The sequence below is a fragment of the Thunnus maccoyii genome, chromosome 13 (assembly GCF_910596095.1).
Source record: "Thunnus maccoyii chromosome 13, fThuMac1.1, whole genome shotgun sequence".
NCBI lineage: Eukaryota > Metazoa > Chordata > Actinopteri > Scombriformes > Scombridae > Thunnus > Thunnus maccoyii.
The window spans coordinates 17,641,478-17,659,397 of record NC_056545.1 but is presented as its reverse complement, the minus strand read 5'-3'; the positions used below and the strand labels follow the sequence as shown (position 1 = coordinate 17,659,397).

General features: G+C 41.3%; 1 protein-coding gene across 1 annotated transcript; it reads left to right on the top strand.

Moving 5' to 3' along the window:
• Positions 1–2,300: 2,300 nt before the first annotated feature.
• On the top strand, positions 2,301–14,426 carry hunk (hormonally up-regulated Neu-associated kinase). Its single transcript, XM_042431399.1, has 9 exons — positions 2,301–3,017; positions 5,790–6,082; positions 6,978–7,033; positions 7,448–7,583; positions 7,680–7,807; positions 9,470–9,596; positions 9,712–9,880; positions 10,197–10,359; positions 11,955–14,426. Exons 1-9 carry the CDS (start codon positions 2,778–2,780, stop codon positions 12,701–12,703), a joined length of 2,061 nt encoding a protein of 686 aa, XP_042287333.1. The 5' UTR covers positions 2,301–2,777; the 3' UTR covers positions 12,704–14,426.
• Positions 14,427–17,920: the final 3,494 nt, after the last annotated feature.

Here is a 17,920-nt window from a genome sequence, read left to right as displayed (position 1 = left end):
TTATTATGTAATTATGTTGTTTTATGGCTGTAATAATATGTCGACTCTCTTGCAAGTTGTGGTGTTTTCCGTAGGCCTACCTCCATATGGTGTTTTTGAGAGAACAAAACATGTACACATGCAAATCAGTTTTCTATTTCATCTTCTTTACCTCCATCTTTTCCATATATCTTTAGTCTTTATGCTGCTACTAGACATGAAAAGCAAAACTGAGACTTCTCAGATTGTAGGGCTGAAGCAACATCTAAAATATAAACAGGAAGGCACTGGGACCTGACTGGCTCCCTGTAAACATTTATTTAAAATTATAAGGAAACTTTATTTGTCATGTTTAAAGAAATGACTGAAGATTTCTTTTTTAAAGTCCTGAAAGAGCTTTGTATGTAACAGTTAAAACAGCCCAGCAAGCTTGACACTATGTGTAAATTTGTAGTTAAATGTAGCCCAACATTGTTCAACACCTCAATATTTCCACTATCAATAGGATTCATTAAGACTTAATGGAAAATTTCCATGTCATGAAGTTGACAGTTGCTGTTTCAGTCTACAATCTGTGACTCATTATTTCAATTATCATAGGTTGCACATTACCTCAGAAAAGTTCATTACTAATTCAGATCTTCTATAACAACCGCGCTGAATGACACAATAAATTGTCATCTCTTACTCATACTTCCGGGGCTGGGCGTGTGAACATTTTTAAAATAACATTTCTGTTTTTTGGTTGTAACATGAATTTTTCCCCACCTTTTTTTGTTAAAATAACAAACCATGAACCCAAGTTCAAGACTGAGTCTGTACTTGTTTTTTTAGACTGAGCAAAATACAGGCTATACCTTTTGAGTATTACAAGTAACAGATAAGGAAAAGTAATGAAATAATCAGTTTTTTTTAATGATATAACACTTGCCAAATGCAGAATAAAGCATTGAAGGATACATACATTTCCAACAGGCACTTTAAAGTACTTAAAATTGAGATTTGTTGTCTCCAAATAATGAAATGACTCACTTACTACACCCCTTTGTCCCCCTCTTGAACAGATCACCTTCATGGATGGTTGCAAATGTCTTTATTTTACAGGCTACAGTTTTTAGTCAAAGGACAACTTCCTTCAAGTCATGATTTCATTAAAGAAATAAATGTCTGATATCAGGAAAATGAACAATGGTAATCAGCTCATATCTTGCAGTACAAAATAACTCCAATAGATGGTGGTATACTTATACCTTTGGCTCCCTGTCAGGGTGTCTGGTTTAGTGTCTGGGATGCATGGTCCAGCAATGTATGCGTATATGTGGATGCATTCCTCTCACTCCTTCTAGGAATCCATACAAAGAAAATAAACATGCCAAACCTGTATATACAGTTAAATCTAATACAGTACCACCACTATATACAGCCTCATAAAACACATATTTGACACAAATCATTAACAAATATAAGCTTCACACTGTAGTATTTATTGCATTGCTATTTTTATGGATTGCATTCAATTGTCAGGTGTTTCTGTTATTTTGTCTGACCCTCGCAGGTTCACTGTGTAGTAAAAACATATATTCATCATAATGCAATCATATTAGGTCAGATTAACCTGAGCTGGAGCCAAATACAGGAAGAAAAATACATCTCAAACTGTTGCCCCTCCCCGCAGGTGTCCTCCTTTGAGTGATGATGAACACCACGTTAATTAGGCCAGTGAACACCTCGGTGTGGAAGGTGGGAAATGCTCCTTTGTCTGCTGCTGCTGGTGTAGCTACTGGAGTGCAACTTTCTGTATTATTGGCACAACTCCAAGTTCAGAAACAACCAAAATCACACTGAGAAGAAAATGGCAACACTTCTCCTGTCTGGAAAATGTTGCGCGTTATATGAAATTAACTACTTCTCACTATCAACATTTATTTATTGCTACTAGAAATGTGAATCTCTATCAATGAAATGGATGGATTGTTGAGCTGCCTGACGCAAAGCGCACGGTGTGACCAAAAATCTGCGCTCATGTCATCAGCCTAATCACGACACCTAGAAATCACGTTATTAAATAAAATGTCCAGGTATTTGTACCGACAGTGTTGCTCTCTCTCTCTCTCTCTCTCTCTCTCTCTCTCTCTCTCTCTCTCTCTCTTCTGGCTACACATGTATTCTTTGTTCACATCCATGTATATTTTGAGCGCACCATGCGAGACGGCAGAGCAGCGCTGTTCTCACATGTGCTCCGCCCGACTGCGCTGATTGGATTGAAAATCACCATCACAGTGCAAAGGGGCTGTGTGTGTGTGTGTGTTTTTTTTCTTCACCATCACACTAAGTAACGCCCACTCTGATGACCGGGAAAGTCACTTCAAACCGAGAAACACGCTGCCTTCACATAGACTATTCAGAAGACGTTCGCGCATGGAGAGGGGAGCTGAGTAGAGCCTACCTCAGACTGTTTTTTTTTAAAGCCCTCTCAAGTACTAAGACAGGTTGCGTCAGTTATAAACTTTCCATGATTGAGTCCGGTATTTCTCCGTGTCATTTAAATCTAAGCTGACACACTAATCAAGCCTTGTCTTGGAAACTGCTGAGTGCGCTCACTGGATGCTTTGGGCGAACAGGTGGCGCAAGCTCCGATTTCCCTAATTTGTTATTAGGGGCGAGTACGCAGACAGAACGAACTTTACGCACTGTACCGGACGCTGTAAGCATTGAATACCTGCCTTAGAGGTAGGAGAGAGACGAGCGTGCGTAATTTTCTCCCTTGTTAAAAGGAGGCGTTTGACAAGGGAGCTGTGATGCCAGTTGCTGACAGCGACATGGTAGTGGACAACAGCCACGCGTTATATGAGGGTAAAACCCCAAACAGTGCCGGGAATGAGAGCATCCTCCCGGCTTCACTATGCAGTCCTGCGGCAGACATCCTGAAGAACTTTTACCACACCAAACGGGTCGGGAACTATCTGATTGGGAGGAAGCTGGGAGAAGGATCGTTCGCCAAAGTTAGAGAAGGTCTCCATGCGATGACCGGGGAGAAGGTAAGCATACTCCGGGGGCAACAAAGTGGAAATGTGACTGCTAAACAACATGGTTTGGTAAAATTGTGTGTGATATATTATATATCTCTTTAAATGAATTAAATGTATCTTGTGATTCTACCACACGCCTTCAGAATAAATGCAGCTGATATCGATTTATCATTGATTTCTTACACTTGTAAATTTTAAATCAAAAGTTAACTTTTTTTGAGAGATAATTACACCCTTCAGAAAACTTTATGACTTTGTTCTGACTGTAGTAATTTAAAAACCATCTGTGGCATGCAGCCAGAGAGGTCTGATATGGTTTTAGATTTCATTTCAGTGGACAGTGTCAGCTGTCACTTGGCTCATGCCTGTTTGGCAATACATTCTTTTCTGCTGCATGTCAGCCAAGAAAAACTCTTCACCTATTCATATGAACAGTTTAGCCTTTAAGATTTTTTTACAATCTGTCAATACAGATCTGACAGACTAATCAGTGCTTAGCTTCCCCAGAGAAAGTGATCAGCCTTGTTTGCTATGGGAGTCTTTGTTAATGAGCTCATGTGGCACACCAGCTGTTGAACTCAGCTATATGCTCAGCAGGGCTTGTTTTATAGCTGGGCTTGAGTGAAAATATTTACTTTTAGTGTATGTGAGAGCTGTGTGTCTTTTTCCAACATGTGCTCTTGTCTTTTTCCCCCCAACATGTGCTGGATGACTAGTTGTGCGCTCCGTGGTTTTTCTCAATCTCTGCTTTGTCTGCTGGTGGTGGTGATCTCACCGCAGTGGGCGCCTAAGCCTGTGATAGGAAAAGAGAGGAAAATTGCCCAGCCTATGAGAGAACGGGGCTGCTACTTGCATATGAAATCACGTCGTTGATAAATGGGCTTCAGCCTCATTATGATTCTGCCAGCACAGGGCTTTGATATGGGCTACCATTGGCCACTGGTTGCCTTTGTCTCTCCAGGCTTTTTTGAAGAGCAGCCAGGACATTTGCATATTGGAAAAACAAGTACCTCCTTTTCCCTATGTGTCCCCACATGTAGGACCACTTCTATTTGTGTTTTTGTACAACACTGAAATTCACATTTATATTAGAGATTAGCTCATCCTGTGCCCCCCCCCCCCCCACCCCCTCCCCATTCTGTTGCTGTGAGGAGAAGAGGCGCTCCTTCCCTCACTCTCTTTGTTGAGGATGATGCAAACACTGGCAATCACACCATCGAGCACATCACATGCTCTCCCTCTCTTTACTCTCTCTCTCTCATTCAGTGGCATACGGGGTCCAACAGGCGTTGGGAGGAAGCGGAGGGCAGTGAGCAAATTTATTCAAGCAAAATGGTAGTGGAGGGGGGGGGAAAGGGAATACAGGAAGACTCCCAGATCCTTTTTTTAGCATCACTAGAAAGTCAGCATGGATGTGAGGACATGCTGGGCGTGTGTGTTTAATGGCAGGGGGTATGAAAGTGAGGAGAGGTGAGAGATGGTGCTGTCATGGTCAGGGGGGCCTGAGAGGTCATATGCATGTGTTTTTGATGTCTGTAACCCACTTTCCCTCCTGTCTTGCCCCACCTCCCCCCTTTTCTGTCTGAGGGGCGCCTGATAAACAACTGAATCCCCCAGAAGCCCCCTGGCAGGGCTCACCCCTCCCCCTGGCCCCAACCCCCCCCTCCTCCTCTACTCATATAGCCTACTGTAAATACAGTGCCCCATCCCCCCATATATACCCCACACCCACTTCTCTTACCCACACTGCCTGTCGTAAACACGGGCCATCTATTACCGTATTGTGACAGCTCAATGCACACGCACATACAAGCCAATATTAATTAGCAGCAGTAAAAAGGTTTTCAGAGGTGAATCAATTATAAGAGACGAAAGGACAAAAGTAAAAAAGACAAGCTGAAGGACAGAGGAAAGAGAAGACACACACACACACATACATCCACTTTGGCCCTCACCATTTCATTAATGGATATGATGATTAGTTTCACTGGTCATGTCTTTCCATGTCGGTGGGCTCCCCTTGAGATGATTTGCAGTGTATGGTAGCCATGCTCTTGAACTCAGTCTAGACAGTACACAAGGAGACATGGGCAAACGATGAAATAGAGTAGATGGGTACGCTATTGAATGTAATTAGGTACAGAGGGAAGCAAAGTGGTGTCATTAAGAAAAAGGACACATTCTGTGACTTTTATGAGGACATTATGCAGATTTCTTCTCTGATGAGACAACAAGGGCAGTGAAACACAGACAGAAGATGCTGGGGATGAGTAATTACAGAAAAAAACTTAACACGCCTGCCTGCCTGGGAATCTGCTCTTCTCAGTCTGTTGAATCTGCCTCAGAAAAATGTTAGTTTATCCTTCCTCAGTTTTGGTTTTGCAGTTGTCACCACTCCTCATGTGTGTTTAGCTGCAACTGAACTCTGAGCCAAATGGGACAATATTAACTGTCCATTTGGCCTAAGCACCTTTAACAGATCGGGTAACATTTGCTTTTCCCCTAGTTTATGATGGTTCAGTAACTCCTCCAACACACACGGTGCATGCACACACACGCCTCCCCCTCCTGCAGCCTCAGGGCCCTGTAGCGCCTGGGTTGTCCCACATTGGCAGCAGCTGTGAGTCAGTGTCGAGTTATATTCTCTGTAACTGAGACTGAGTAGCTCATCACCTGTTACGCTACAACTCTCTGAAATCCTGCCTCCAAAACACAGCAGTGCACTACTGCTCCATTCTCCACGGATATTAATCACAACATCTCCTGTCTCAATTTCTCCAGGTGGCGGTGAAGGTGATTGACAAGCGCAAGGCCAAGAAGGACTCGTATGTGACCAAGAACCTGCGGAGGGAGGGCCACATCCAGCAGATGATCCGCCACCCTAACATCACGCAGCTGCTGGACATCCTTGAGACGGAGAACAGTTACTACCTAGTGATGGAGCTGTGTCCTGGCGGGAACCTCATGAATCGCATCTATGACAAGAAACGCCTGGACGAGAGAGAGACTCAGAAATACATTCGTCAGTTGGTGCTGGCTGTGGAGCACCTGCACAGGGCGGGTGTGGTGCACAGGTAAGGGTGCAAGGAGTTCATTTCCAGCAGACAATTAAAAAGTGAAAGAAAAATACACACACACACTGATCTTCAATGTCACAAGCAGTATTTGCATACAGTACCTGTCAAAAGTTGGACACATTCCCATTCACTTGAATGAGAACTTTTAACTGCTATTGTCAGTGCCACCAAAAATGTTGACAGTTTGCCAACAGTAGCTCAGAGAGCTTTGTGCTCTTGTAGGGGTTAAAGCTGACTTTAAGATCTCAGAGTCAGACATGATCCTCTTTCTCAAAGTGTGGGTTAAGTCCTCATTGTGCACGTTACTGTTAATCCACACATAACCAGATCTGTCTGTTCAATAACTACAGTGCTATGCTTTCGGAGGTTTCCCAGAAAGCTGCTAAGAACTGAAAAATAAATATGATTTAAAAAAAAAAAAAAGTTCTTACTTGTTAAATCCAACAGCTGACTTTCCAAGCAATGTGCAATAACCCAAACATTAGTCATTCGAGTGCATTTCTCAAATACTGTTGCATATTACAATAAAAAGTCAAATTTCAGATTTAAATTTCACAAAGCTCTTCCTGGGAATATTACATTCTTTGTCGCTCAGAGCCTGGGAACTAAATTTCTATCGTGGTGAGATGGTCTATGTAGATCACTGTATAACAGGATTTGTAAGACTAAGGAGGGATCTGAAGGCACACAATAGACCCCGAGAAATCAGCCAGCGTGACCCACATTGGGAGGGTATTTGTGTATGTGTTGGGGTCGATGGGGAGGGGGTTGATTACCGCTGACCTCTCCGTCTTGTGCATTGTATGATGACGGCGGCTTAGATAAGTTATCTAATGTAAACACGGACACTGTGCAGGCATTGACATCTCCATTTTCTCTCTTTGTCTTGCAGGGATCTGAAGATAGAAAACCTCCTGTTGGATGAGCAGGACAACATAAAGCTCATAGGTAACTCAGGCGCTCTTAGCATTTAGAGTATCTTAACTCACCTCAAGCTTTCTCTCCTTCTGTTTCTTCTCCTCACTCAGTGCAATGCTGCTTCTCTTTAAACTCACACGTGTAAAACTTAAGATACAGAAATTCCATAAAATCATTCATAAATACAAACATTCTCACAGCGACGAACAAGATAAGTTAATAATAAAAAAGAGGGCCTTTGATGCCAAGATTTTTTCAGCTGGAGTGTTACAGTGTCCCATGTGGTGAGGGGCTAAAAGCAATTAAATATGCCGTTAAAACCCTCACAAGCTCTCACCAAAGTGCTAATCTGCTTCTGTTTGTGTGTGTAGCACTGATGAGGCCATTTAAATAATGGTATGTCAGAAAAAGAAACAACACTCACCCACCTCTTCTGTCCCTCAGATTTTGGACTCAGTAACTGCGCTGGCATCTTGGGATACTCAGATCCATTCAGCACCCAATGTGGGAGTCCGGCCTATGCTGCCCCGGAGCTACTCTCCAGGAAGAAATATGGGCCGAAGGTGGATGTCTGGTCCATGTGAGTGTAATTTCCTTCTCAGCAATTACACAAATTGTTGTCAAACATCAAGATATTGAAATAGGTTTGTTAATTTCATGTATTTTGATCTTTCAGTGGGGTGAACATGTATGCGATGTTGACTGGGACTCTTCCGTTCACTGTGGAGCCCTTCAGTCTCCGAGCCCTGCACCAGAAGATGGTGGACAAGGAGATGAACCCTCTACCTCCCTCGCTCTCTACAGGTAAATAACAAATGCACAAATGCACACCTCTGTGCAGACGACAAGCTGTTGCTTTGCGGTGAGCAAAATATGAATCCATCAGCTCCTATACCCTACAGATGGTGCACTATCATGCCCACTCATGTATCAGTGCAATCACCCCTCAGGGAAGAAGTGAAGTTTGAATGAATAGCAGGCATGTAAACAAGATAATTGCGGGATCTGTTTTCCCGTGTGAGAATGAAAATATGTTGACATATGTAATGAAAATCCAGTTGTCTGACAATAGACACGCAAACGGGTAAATGGAAATGTCGAGATAAGAAGTTGCTCTGCCAGTGACCTGAGTCTTTATGGGTTTAGTGCCAAAAAAAATCACTCGTCACGTATAACCTTTGCTTAGCTTTTTGGCTGGCTATCAACCTGACAGTCTGGTTTCACAATGGAGTTTTGGAGCTGTTTGTTAAATGACACCCAACTGAAAAAAAAAAAGACAAAATGCAGATCAAAAGGCTTAAGAAACAAAAAAAACTGTAAGAATAGTCATCACTGAAAAAATGAGAGATTATATGCATCTTTGTGATTGACACTCCTTTTATAACTACTCTCTTAAATCTTCAAGAGAAACTCTACCCTCAAACATTCTGCTTACCTAAACATAAGCAAACAGCACAGTGAGTTTATTGTAGTTGTACTGTAATATTTCTTTACTGTGGAAATTCAAGGCAATCGGTGTCTAAGCAGAGGACAACATGTGAGAAGTCAAGGTGCATGAAGGAAACAGATTGGCATGCCTGAGTAAACATGTGTACCAAAGAAACCGTCATTATTTGTTCAAAATCCTCAGTAGACTTTAATCTTTCCTGTTGATCAAGAGTTCCAAAGAAGTGGCTGGCAGAACATCAAAAAGATATCAAGATATATTGACAATGGTGTTTAAAACCGCCCACTGTTTTTTATAGGCTTTGCGGGAATCTATCATTGTAGTCATTTTATAGTGATAGAAGTAGAATATATTTGCACAGGCATTTCTAAAGCAAATTCAGTACTACTACTTAATAATAAACAATAGGGCTAAATATAGTGGGACTTGTGAACCAAGATGACGAAGGTCGGAAAATCAAATGAGCATGTGAACACAGGTGTGTTAACTTTATTATTAACTTTAGGTGTATTAACTTCGTTGGAAGTAGTGACGCTCATACCGGAGTGTATCACAACAGTGGCGCTCTCTATGTGCAAAGTAAGGCCTGGCTTAACCCCCTTTTGCAAGTGCCTGTTAATCAAGCTAATGACATATGAGTATCATCTAATCTGTTTTATGTAATAACGGGATGAGGGCCAAGTTCGTGTTTAGTGTGTACATGCACTGTCAAGACAAAGGGATTATGAAATGTACACCCCTGGTCGAGCTAGTTATACAGATTAGTTGTCAGAGGTTAACAAGGTGACAGGAAATGAAGAAATATTATATGTTCAATCACATAGTTGTCAACCCGATGAGCGGTTACGTTTCTAAAGTAAAATATGTAATAACATGTTTTAGTCAACCAAGAAAAATAATTGTTAGTTGCAGCCCTAATTTCAGCATCAGTAAACATTCCTTTCTGTGCAGAGAGTTGCGTGTCAGTGGCAGTGTATGAATATTTATTCTCCGTCTCTCTCTCTCTCTCTCTCTCTCAGCTGCCATCTGTCTTCTGAAGAAGCTTCTTGAGCCTGATCCCAACAAGCGCCCCAATATTCATCAGGTGATGGCTGACTCTTGGCTACAGCTGGCCAACAAGAACACAGGGGCACCGTACCTCAACAGGTAGACTCACACACATCCACCGAGGTCATATGAAAATTCGAAATGCTCCGAGTCTTTTTTCAGCAGTTTTGTCGTCTATTTTTTGTTAAACTCTGTGTTCCCTTTCTGTATTCAGGATCCACATTGAGGAAATAAACCACACGGTATTGCTGCATATGACAGAGAAGATGGACTACAAGCACAGTGAGGTGCTGAGTGCCGTCCTCACCAACCGCGCCTGCCACACTTTGGCTGTGTACTTCCTCCTCAACAAGAAAATGAAGAGGCTCTCTAAAGAATACAGGGTAAGAAGATCCCAGTTAACGCCTGTCCCATGTCATTTTTATTAACAGAGAGTAAAAAAATCAATCTGAGCTCTTATACACGTATACATATTTTACCTTAGGATGGCGATGCTGGATTAGTTTTACAAAGACCAGTATTTTCTCTCCAAGGGAAGAGTTAGTCTGCTCTGTAAAAATCAGCTCACCTGAGTTCAGTGTCTATGCCTGGAAAGGGTTAAAAGGGTGCAAGAATTATGATGCTAATTATATATGGTTACACAATAGGTTTGTCAATGCCAAGGGCTGTTGTAATGTGCGGTTCACTCTGGCTGTTTAGGAGATGCAGTTCCAGGAGAAAAAGAAAGGAGAAAAACAGAAGAATGAATACTTCCAGACCCAGTGGAGGAAGCACGTCGACAAGCTCACCATACCCCCCAAACAGACGCCCGTCTATCTGGCTGTTAGCAAGGGGCCCAGCAAGGAGAAGAAACACAGGACAGGTGAGGATTCATGTGGTGCCGTACAAAAAACCTGGGCAGATTTGTAAAAAAGAAAATAAGATACAGTAATTTGGTTTAAATAAGTACCACTCTATTTATTTATTTCTATTTTATTTACTTTTATTCATACAGGGTAGGTTGACTGAGCACGCATGTTCTTGTACAGCAGTGACCTGTTGCACACATACATAATTACCATCCATCCACCCACCCACCCATCCATCCATCCATCCATCCATCCACCCATCCACCCACCCATCCATCCATTCATTCTTTGTCCATCCATCCATCCATCCATCCATCCTTCCATCCATCCATCCATCCATCGTTTGTCTGTCCATCCATCCAACCATCCACCCATTCATCCATCCATCTGAGAGGAAGCATCTTGGACAAGTTGCCAGTAATTGTGGGGAAAACACACAAACACTTTTTTATTTAATGTTGCTGGTTGACACTTAAATAAAATAACTAAGATAGAACAGCAGTAAATTTTTAATTTGGAATAAAACTAAATTTAGTCTTGCAACACAGCAGCGTTAATTGAATTGAGTTCTTAAAAAATAGGCCTGAGATTGTTAACAAAGAATGACAAGTGGTCGGAGTCTGCGTGAGAACATTCCCTGAAGAAGAGCTTACAAGTGACAGACAAGGACCTGGGGGCAAAGCTGAAGCCTAAGCTCCTTTCCCTCTCCTCATTTACCTGTAAGTGCTATAGAGAAAGCCCATAGGCTATTACAAATCCAGCAAGTCAGGAGGGGCTGGTCACCACAAGGTTACAGTCAGGACAGAGTGTCCTTGTACCTTTACATGAGCTTGTTACATACAGTATTGTACTCTCACATCATGGTGTGAAAGGTATATTTCACAGACATGATGCATAGAATGTAGACATGTAAGGAACTCAGCCAAAAGTATTCAGAGAAGTTGCACTTCATAACCTCATTCAGTGTCTGCAGCTAGAAGAGCAAAAACTAATGTTACAAATGTTGTTAACACTTTATTTTACAGGTCCTTTAATTTTATACTAATTTCCTGGAAATTTCCGAGTAATTTGCAGGTATTTAATTTTTAGGACATTTTACAAAGAGGGTGGTGCAATTTGGTACAAATTATAACAAAAAACAGAAAAAAGTTTTTAGTTGTTTGTAGTTGTTAGTTGTAGTTGTAGTCAAACTCTATGTTCAGTTGTTTTTTTTTAAACTCTACAAAAACACACATTTCCTATATACTATCAAATTACATAACCTTTTCAAAGAAATGTTCTTTTAATTAACAGTTACACAGCAATTATTAAAAACCCAATAGTTTGACACACAAAACTACACACTGAAAACTGAGTATTTTCTGTCAGTTAAAGAATTGTCAATTTATTAAGATTTTTTGCAAATTAACAACTACATATGAACCCATATATAATGAGTGGGTAATTACCAACTTAACTGTTACATATTTGCAAATTACTGAGAAAATTTCCAGGAAATTGGTATAAAATTAAGGGACCTGTAAAATAAAGTGTTACCTAAATGTATGTTTGACAAACATCAAAATCCAGTATTTCAGAAATGTTACAATGCTTCTCATTTCCTCCTCAGGTCTATTGCGTGCCATAACTGGAGGCCATCGTAACTCACCTCTGGCACCACCCGGCACTGTCGCCTCTTCCTCTATGGAATATCTTGAGATTCATCCTCTCTTCCCCAACACTCCACAGCAACGGAGGCGCCTGGCCACCCTCCCGCAAGTCAATACGAGCCCGGAACACAACATTCCTGCTCCACCAGCGCCATCGCCGATCGGCATGCATTCCTTCGGCTCCCTCTCCAAAGCTGAGCAAATTGAAGACACTCCGGCTTCACCGTGGTACAAGCTGACCAACGGGACTTTGTCCCCGCCCCGCCATGTCTCTGCCTTCCAGCCCGACTCCTCATACTTGAAGAAGGCCACAATCCCCAGTCCTCCCGTCCTCATTGTCAACCCGCAGCCGAAGAAGAGCATTTCCTCAGATTGGTGTGGTTCTTCTGACACCAGTGGCAGCCCCCCCAGCACTGTTGGAAGCCCCCCAGGCAGCTCAGCTTTCAGCCCCCCGAAGTCCGCCTTCAGTCCCCTCAACCCCACCTCAGCATTCAGTCCTCCTTCCAACAGCAGCAGCAGTGATCCCGACAGTCCGACGCACCGCAGCAAGTTCCCCTCAATGGGAATCGGACAGATCCTGAAAAAGAAGGTCCAGCTGCAGCCGTTTACCTTCCGACCAGAACAGGTCGTCGAAGAAGTGGTGTCCCCACCTCCCTACCCCATGCAGACTCTCCTCTGTGCTTCAGGTGCACTCAAGACCCTCTGCTGAGGGACACAAGACAAAAGCAAACGAAAGAAAGACAGACTGAACTCAAGGCCCCTCTCAACATTTTATTTAAGTTGGAGAGGTCTTCCGGAGCGGCCTTTTGAACTGTGAACTGTCCCTTTATTGCGACTGAGCCACTTTTCATGACGGACTTGATCATTAAAAAAAAAAAAGAAAAGAAAAAAGAAACAAAAGGGGGTTTGAGTGAAAGTATAAAATCTCTTGTTAGCGCTCTCATTATATAATCAGAGATGGTGACACAGAGAAGATGAGATTTGAAACGGATCCCTGAGCAATGACTAAACCTCGCTGTGTCCTAGATACAGAGTGGACATGGGACATCATGTAATATGGGCCTTGTCAAGAAGTTGTACACGTACACGCACATGCATACACACAAAACACTGTATTATATACTGAGTTTAAGAGATACTCTCTTATGTAATATTGCTGTAACTGGTTACTAATTGAGCCGCAGACTGATTCACACCAGCTAACAGACCCCAACTCTTACCCTAACCCTGATTACACGTATAAATGTTTTGTCTCTGTGAAAACTCTCTAAATGACTTCCAGCCAGCTGGCACTGTATCCTCAGTGCTGATTGGCCGAAGAAGCTCACTGCACTATTCTTGAAAACCAAAACCTGTAGTAACAATGGTGTTTACCATCTTTTACCTCACTGCATTACTCATACATTAATGTATAACAGCAGTCGATTGTGACGTGCTTGTGTGGACTTTGCCACAGTGTTGCAGTGTCTGAGTGCTAGTGCCATTAGAATCAACACGATGAAATAGGAGTAGGTACCAAGAGTAGAGTCATACTCACCTTTTATAGATTCATATAAACTGTCACTCAACACTGATAATAACTCACAGCTATAACTTTTTATATCCAAGTGTTACATCACCTCTATAACCCACAGGGAAACTCAAACTGTAGAAGTCTTTGTTATGACTTCCTTCCACAGCAGGATACGTCTGTTCATAGTCAGTTTTGAAAAAAAAAAAAAAAAGAAAAGATGAAAAAATAAAGCATCAAAAGCCTTATGAAACTGATCAACCTCGCCAAAGGCTGAGGGAAAGAAGGGTGGGAAGAACTGCTAGGATCACGTAACATCCACGAAAATAATTCACTTCCTTTTGTCTTAACGCTGTAGTTTGTGCAATAGTCTTAAGTGTTAACTGCAATGACGAGTATTTGCCAAGAGCTCTCTGAGAGTGATGTGAAAATTGTGCTTGTAAATAACAGTACGACTCCTGTGTTCCTGTCACTTTTGCCGTGCGTACAAAGGGATTCTAAAATGTTTATCGACATTTTTCACACCTTACTATCTTCGCTTGAACTGTTTGACTCGAACGAAAAAGGCTTCCACGGGGCACATAAGGCTTCTCACTGTTAAAATAGAATCCTCCTCTTGTCAAAATGAAAAGTTGCATGCAATGTTTCACGAGTCGAACGGTATTGTCAGCATTTGAAATTACGTCTTTGTACCTTTTTTCTGGTTGATACTGAGATTGATACAGACTCGGGGGGTCTTTTGTAAGATTTTGTAATGGATGGTTTTGTTTGAGTGTCGAGAGATTTCTATGCTGTATAAAGTATTTTAAATATTTATACTGAATCCATTATGTGTCTGTCTGGTCCTTTAAATGCACCTGGTGACTGTCTGGCATCAATCTTGCATGTACACATTTACTCTGTGAACATATGCCGACGTACAATTTCTTATTAGCTAAAAACATTTGAATGAATACACTTAAATTACCATAATTAATTTAAGAAATTCCATAATAATCTACAGAAATAAACATTCTTGTTAATTTACATATATTTCTAACACTCAGCTCCTGGAGGACTTAATGAAGATTGGCCTCTTTGATCTCTGTGACACCTCAATGTGCCACTTGTCTCACATGCTGTACACATTTCCTACGGAACACCTGTGGCGGGTAAAAAAAGAAAAAAATGCACCCTTCCAACAGCTGAAGAAACATTAGGACTTATAATATACATGTATAAGACCCCTCCCTCTTCACACACACATACACACACATACCGTAGACATTAATCTACTCAGCTGTGGCTCCCCCGTCCCCATCATAAACCTCTTTGGGTGACACGGCCCTGACGAGACAAAGAAGGGGGGGATCACCAGAGCGCCGAGACAAACACACACACGCACAGGACAACACAAACAGGGTTGCATGATTAAATCGGCGTGGCTAAGCTGATAAAAGCCGAGGGGCAAGAGTGGCTCTAAAATGCATTAGAGCCGGAGCCTTTTGTTTATCAAAGACGGGTGGACAGTTAGTCAAAATCCCCAGGCGGTCCAATGAGACAAACAGGCTGTAGCAATGAATACTATGGCTTAACCACAGCATAGAGCGAAAGGAATGTTGTATACTACAGTTCTTGGACAGGTAATACCTGCACCTGCAGTACAGTGCTGCTCTGGTGATACCTGTAATAGGCGTACACACACAAACACACACAAAAATGTAACTACTGACAAGTGTGGAGCTTCTGGAAAGCCTCCTCTCATGATTAATGCCTCTATGGATGATGATAACTCAGAAACATATCAGTGAGATGAGGGGAAAGTGGTGGGGAATAACAAATTAAGACTAGTCAATGAGTTGATTATTCAATTGACAGAAATTGATCAACAGGATTTTGCAAATTAGTCATTTATCAAACAAAAATGCCAAAAAAATACCTGGTCCTCACTTCTCAAAAAAAAAAAAAGGATTTGCTTTGTGATATTAATCTAAATGTCAGGATTTTGGATTGTTGGATGAACAAAATAAGTATTTTTAAGATGTCGCATTGGGCTCTGGAATATTGTGGGTTGGGCATTTTTCCCCCACTTTTTTTTAAATGGATTATAAGGTTATTGTTTTGATTCATCATTACTCAAAACAATCGTTGGCTGAAGCACTGGACCGCCTTTTGGATTCATTCTCAATGCCACAGCAAGTTGTTTATCTGTACATAATCTCAGGAAGCATTAATGAAAGAAATCCATAGTGATGAGATAAAGACACAAAAACAAACCCTTTCCTTGACACAGAGATTATTTCAAAGTTAATCTGTGTATAAAGAGGTCAAGTTACATTGATGAGTCCGTGATAAACAATTATCCCCCCACTCTCCCAGCAGGGGTGGCCAATATATTAATCTTTTTTTTCAGAATCATATGGCCAAAGTACTTATAGTTTACATCAGATTTCTCCAAGAATGATCTCTGAAATATTTGGGATGCCGGATGGAAATGCGCAGTAGAAAATTTTCCATGCTTAAAAAAAATATTTTAATATATCAATTAGAGGTCTTGTGGTTATTATGATTGTTTTGCGTCCATATCAGCAAGCCATACCTGTTGACATGCACTCATACACATCTTTGTTTTGAGGTAGAGAAAGAATGTGTGACGAGAGCAGACATGTGCCACACCTTGAAGAAATGTAGTCTTTCTTGCCAAATTAAGACCGAAAATTGAACAGCCAATCTCTTTGTTGTATTCAAGAATTGATAACTTGTGTGATGGCATCCGTTGATATGTACCTGTTCATTACCTGTTTTTGGCCAGAAAAAAAGGTTTTAATATGAATTTTATTACATTTTACATTTTCATGAGGCCAAACTGACCACTTACTGTACAGCAGGACTTTATTCCTGTCAATCTGTTCAGACTTAGATCCTGATGACACTAATCCTGTTTTCAGCCCCCTTCTCGTCACATATACGCACACACACACTCACACTAGGGTGTCAGTGGCAACGGGACGAGCCTTTGTGTCTGAGAAAAACAGACGATTAACCTGCAACACTGTGTAGTACACCAGGGATGTGCGTGCTGACCACACATACACACACTCACATATCCTGGTTCAACCCCATATAGACCAGTACTGCCTTCCTCAGCAGCTTTCACACACGCAGAGAACGAGGAGGAGAGAGTGAGAGACAGCCAGACTACCTGGCAGACACAGGCGTACACAAAGACGTGGGGGGAAATAAACAAGCAGATGTTTCTAATGAAGTAGGAGGCTTTACGCACTCAGAGGGGATTTGGGTTATTCCATCAGACGAGTCGCTGACTGGCCGGCTATCCTGTTCGATCACAGACACAGATGAAGGTGATTAATGAAACGAGAAGGCTGTGGCTTATCAGAGATTTGACGCTTTCATAGAAGGGGCACAACCAGTACAACAAAAACTGGGCTAAGTTTCACAAATACTCTTGACACCAAGATCACCTTACACCCACTGATTCCTGAGATTAATTTGGGAAATTCAACATCCCAGATGAAGGGTTTTACTAACTGACCTGCCGTCTAGTCTGTGTGACACAAAGATGAGACCAGACTTAAGCTAATGACTTTAGATTTTGGGGCGAGCATATGTCAAGCAGCCGACGCTGTAAGGAAAAGTTGTGGCGATCAAAAGTTCAGTTCAGGGTTCTTTACTGCATAAAATGTAATCAAATTATTCAAATTAAAATAATGTTTTGTTTACATTACTATTTATTATTTATATTATTTTTTTATATTTATTATTTTTGTCATATTTTCAGAACAGAAAGGAGGAGAAATCAACATTTGCACTTGATATAATCTGTTAAATATAATATTTCTGGATATTATTTACATAAAGGCACCATGTAAATAAATTTATAAAAATCAACTCAAAGATCCATTATCTGAATTGCATGTTGCTGAAATCTGATATGCACAGCACAGGGAAAATATAACTGTATGCTTTGGGTACTGTGTTTGGACTGTGTAGTGGAAAATCAAGAGTTAAATCAGGCATTGGTCATAAACCAGCAATGAGCAACTGGTGGGGTGTGGCTCTTTTGTCAGGGGGCAACCAAATATGTTCCTGAGAGACATAAATACTGATTAAAATTGTCATGATTGAAATTAGATTGTTTTCCACATTTTAACTGACACATACACCCCAGAATATTTAATTACCCAATAAAAATAAAAACTCTTCCTCATTGCTCACTTTATTATAGAGACAGAAATGGAACTGAATTTACTGTAGGTCTCTTAAATCCCCTAAACAACATAATTTTCCTTCTCACTAAATAATCTTTTTCATTCAGTGGGAAACAAACATATTTTGTAAGTTGGCACACAGGTGGCACTCCTTGAAATATTTCTCTCTCTCAAAAACAAGATCAGAAATTCAATCAAAAAGCAGAGC

Excerpts from the sequence above, each read along its gene's own strand:
- hunk (XM_042431399.1), top strand. The coding sequence starts at position 2,778 with ATGCCAGTTGCTGACAGCGACATGGTAGTGGACAACAGCCACGCGTTA. Across the intron at positions 7,034-7,447 it reads GGACAACATAAAGCTCATAG|ATTTTGGACTCAGTAACTGC; the intron begins GTAACTCAGGCG and ends TCTGTCCCTCAG. Across the intron at positions 9,597-9,711 it reads GGGGCACCGTACCTCAACAG|GATCCACATTGAGGAAATAA; the intron begins GTAGACTCACAC and ends TTCTGTATTCAG.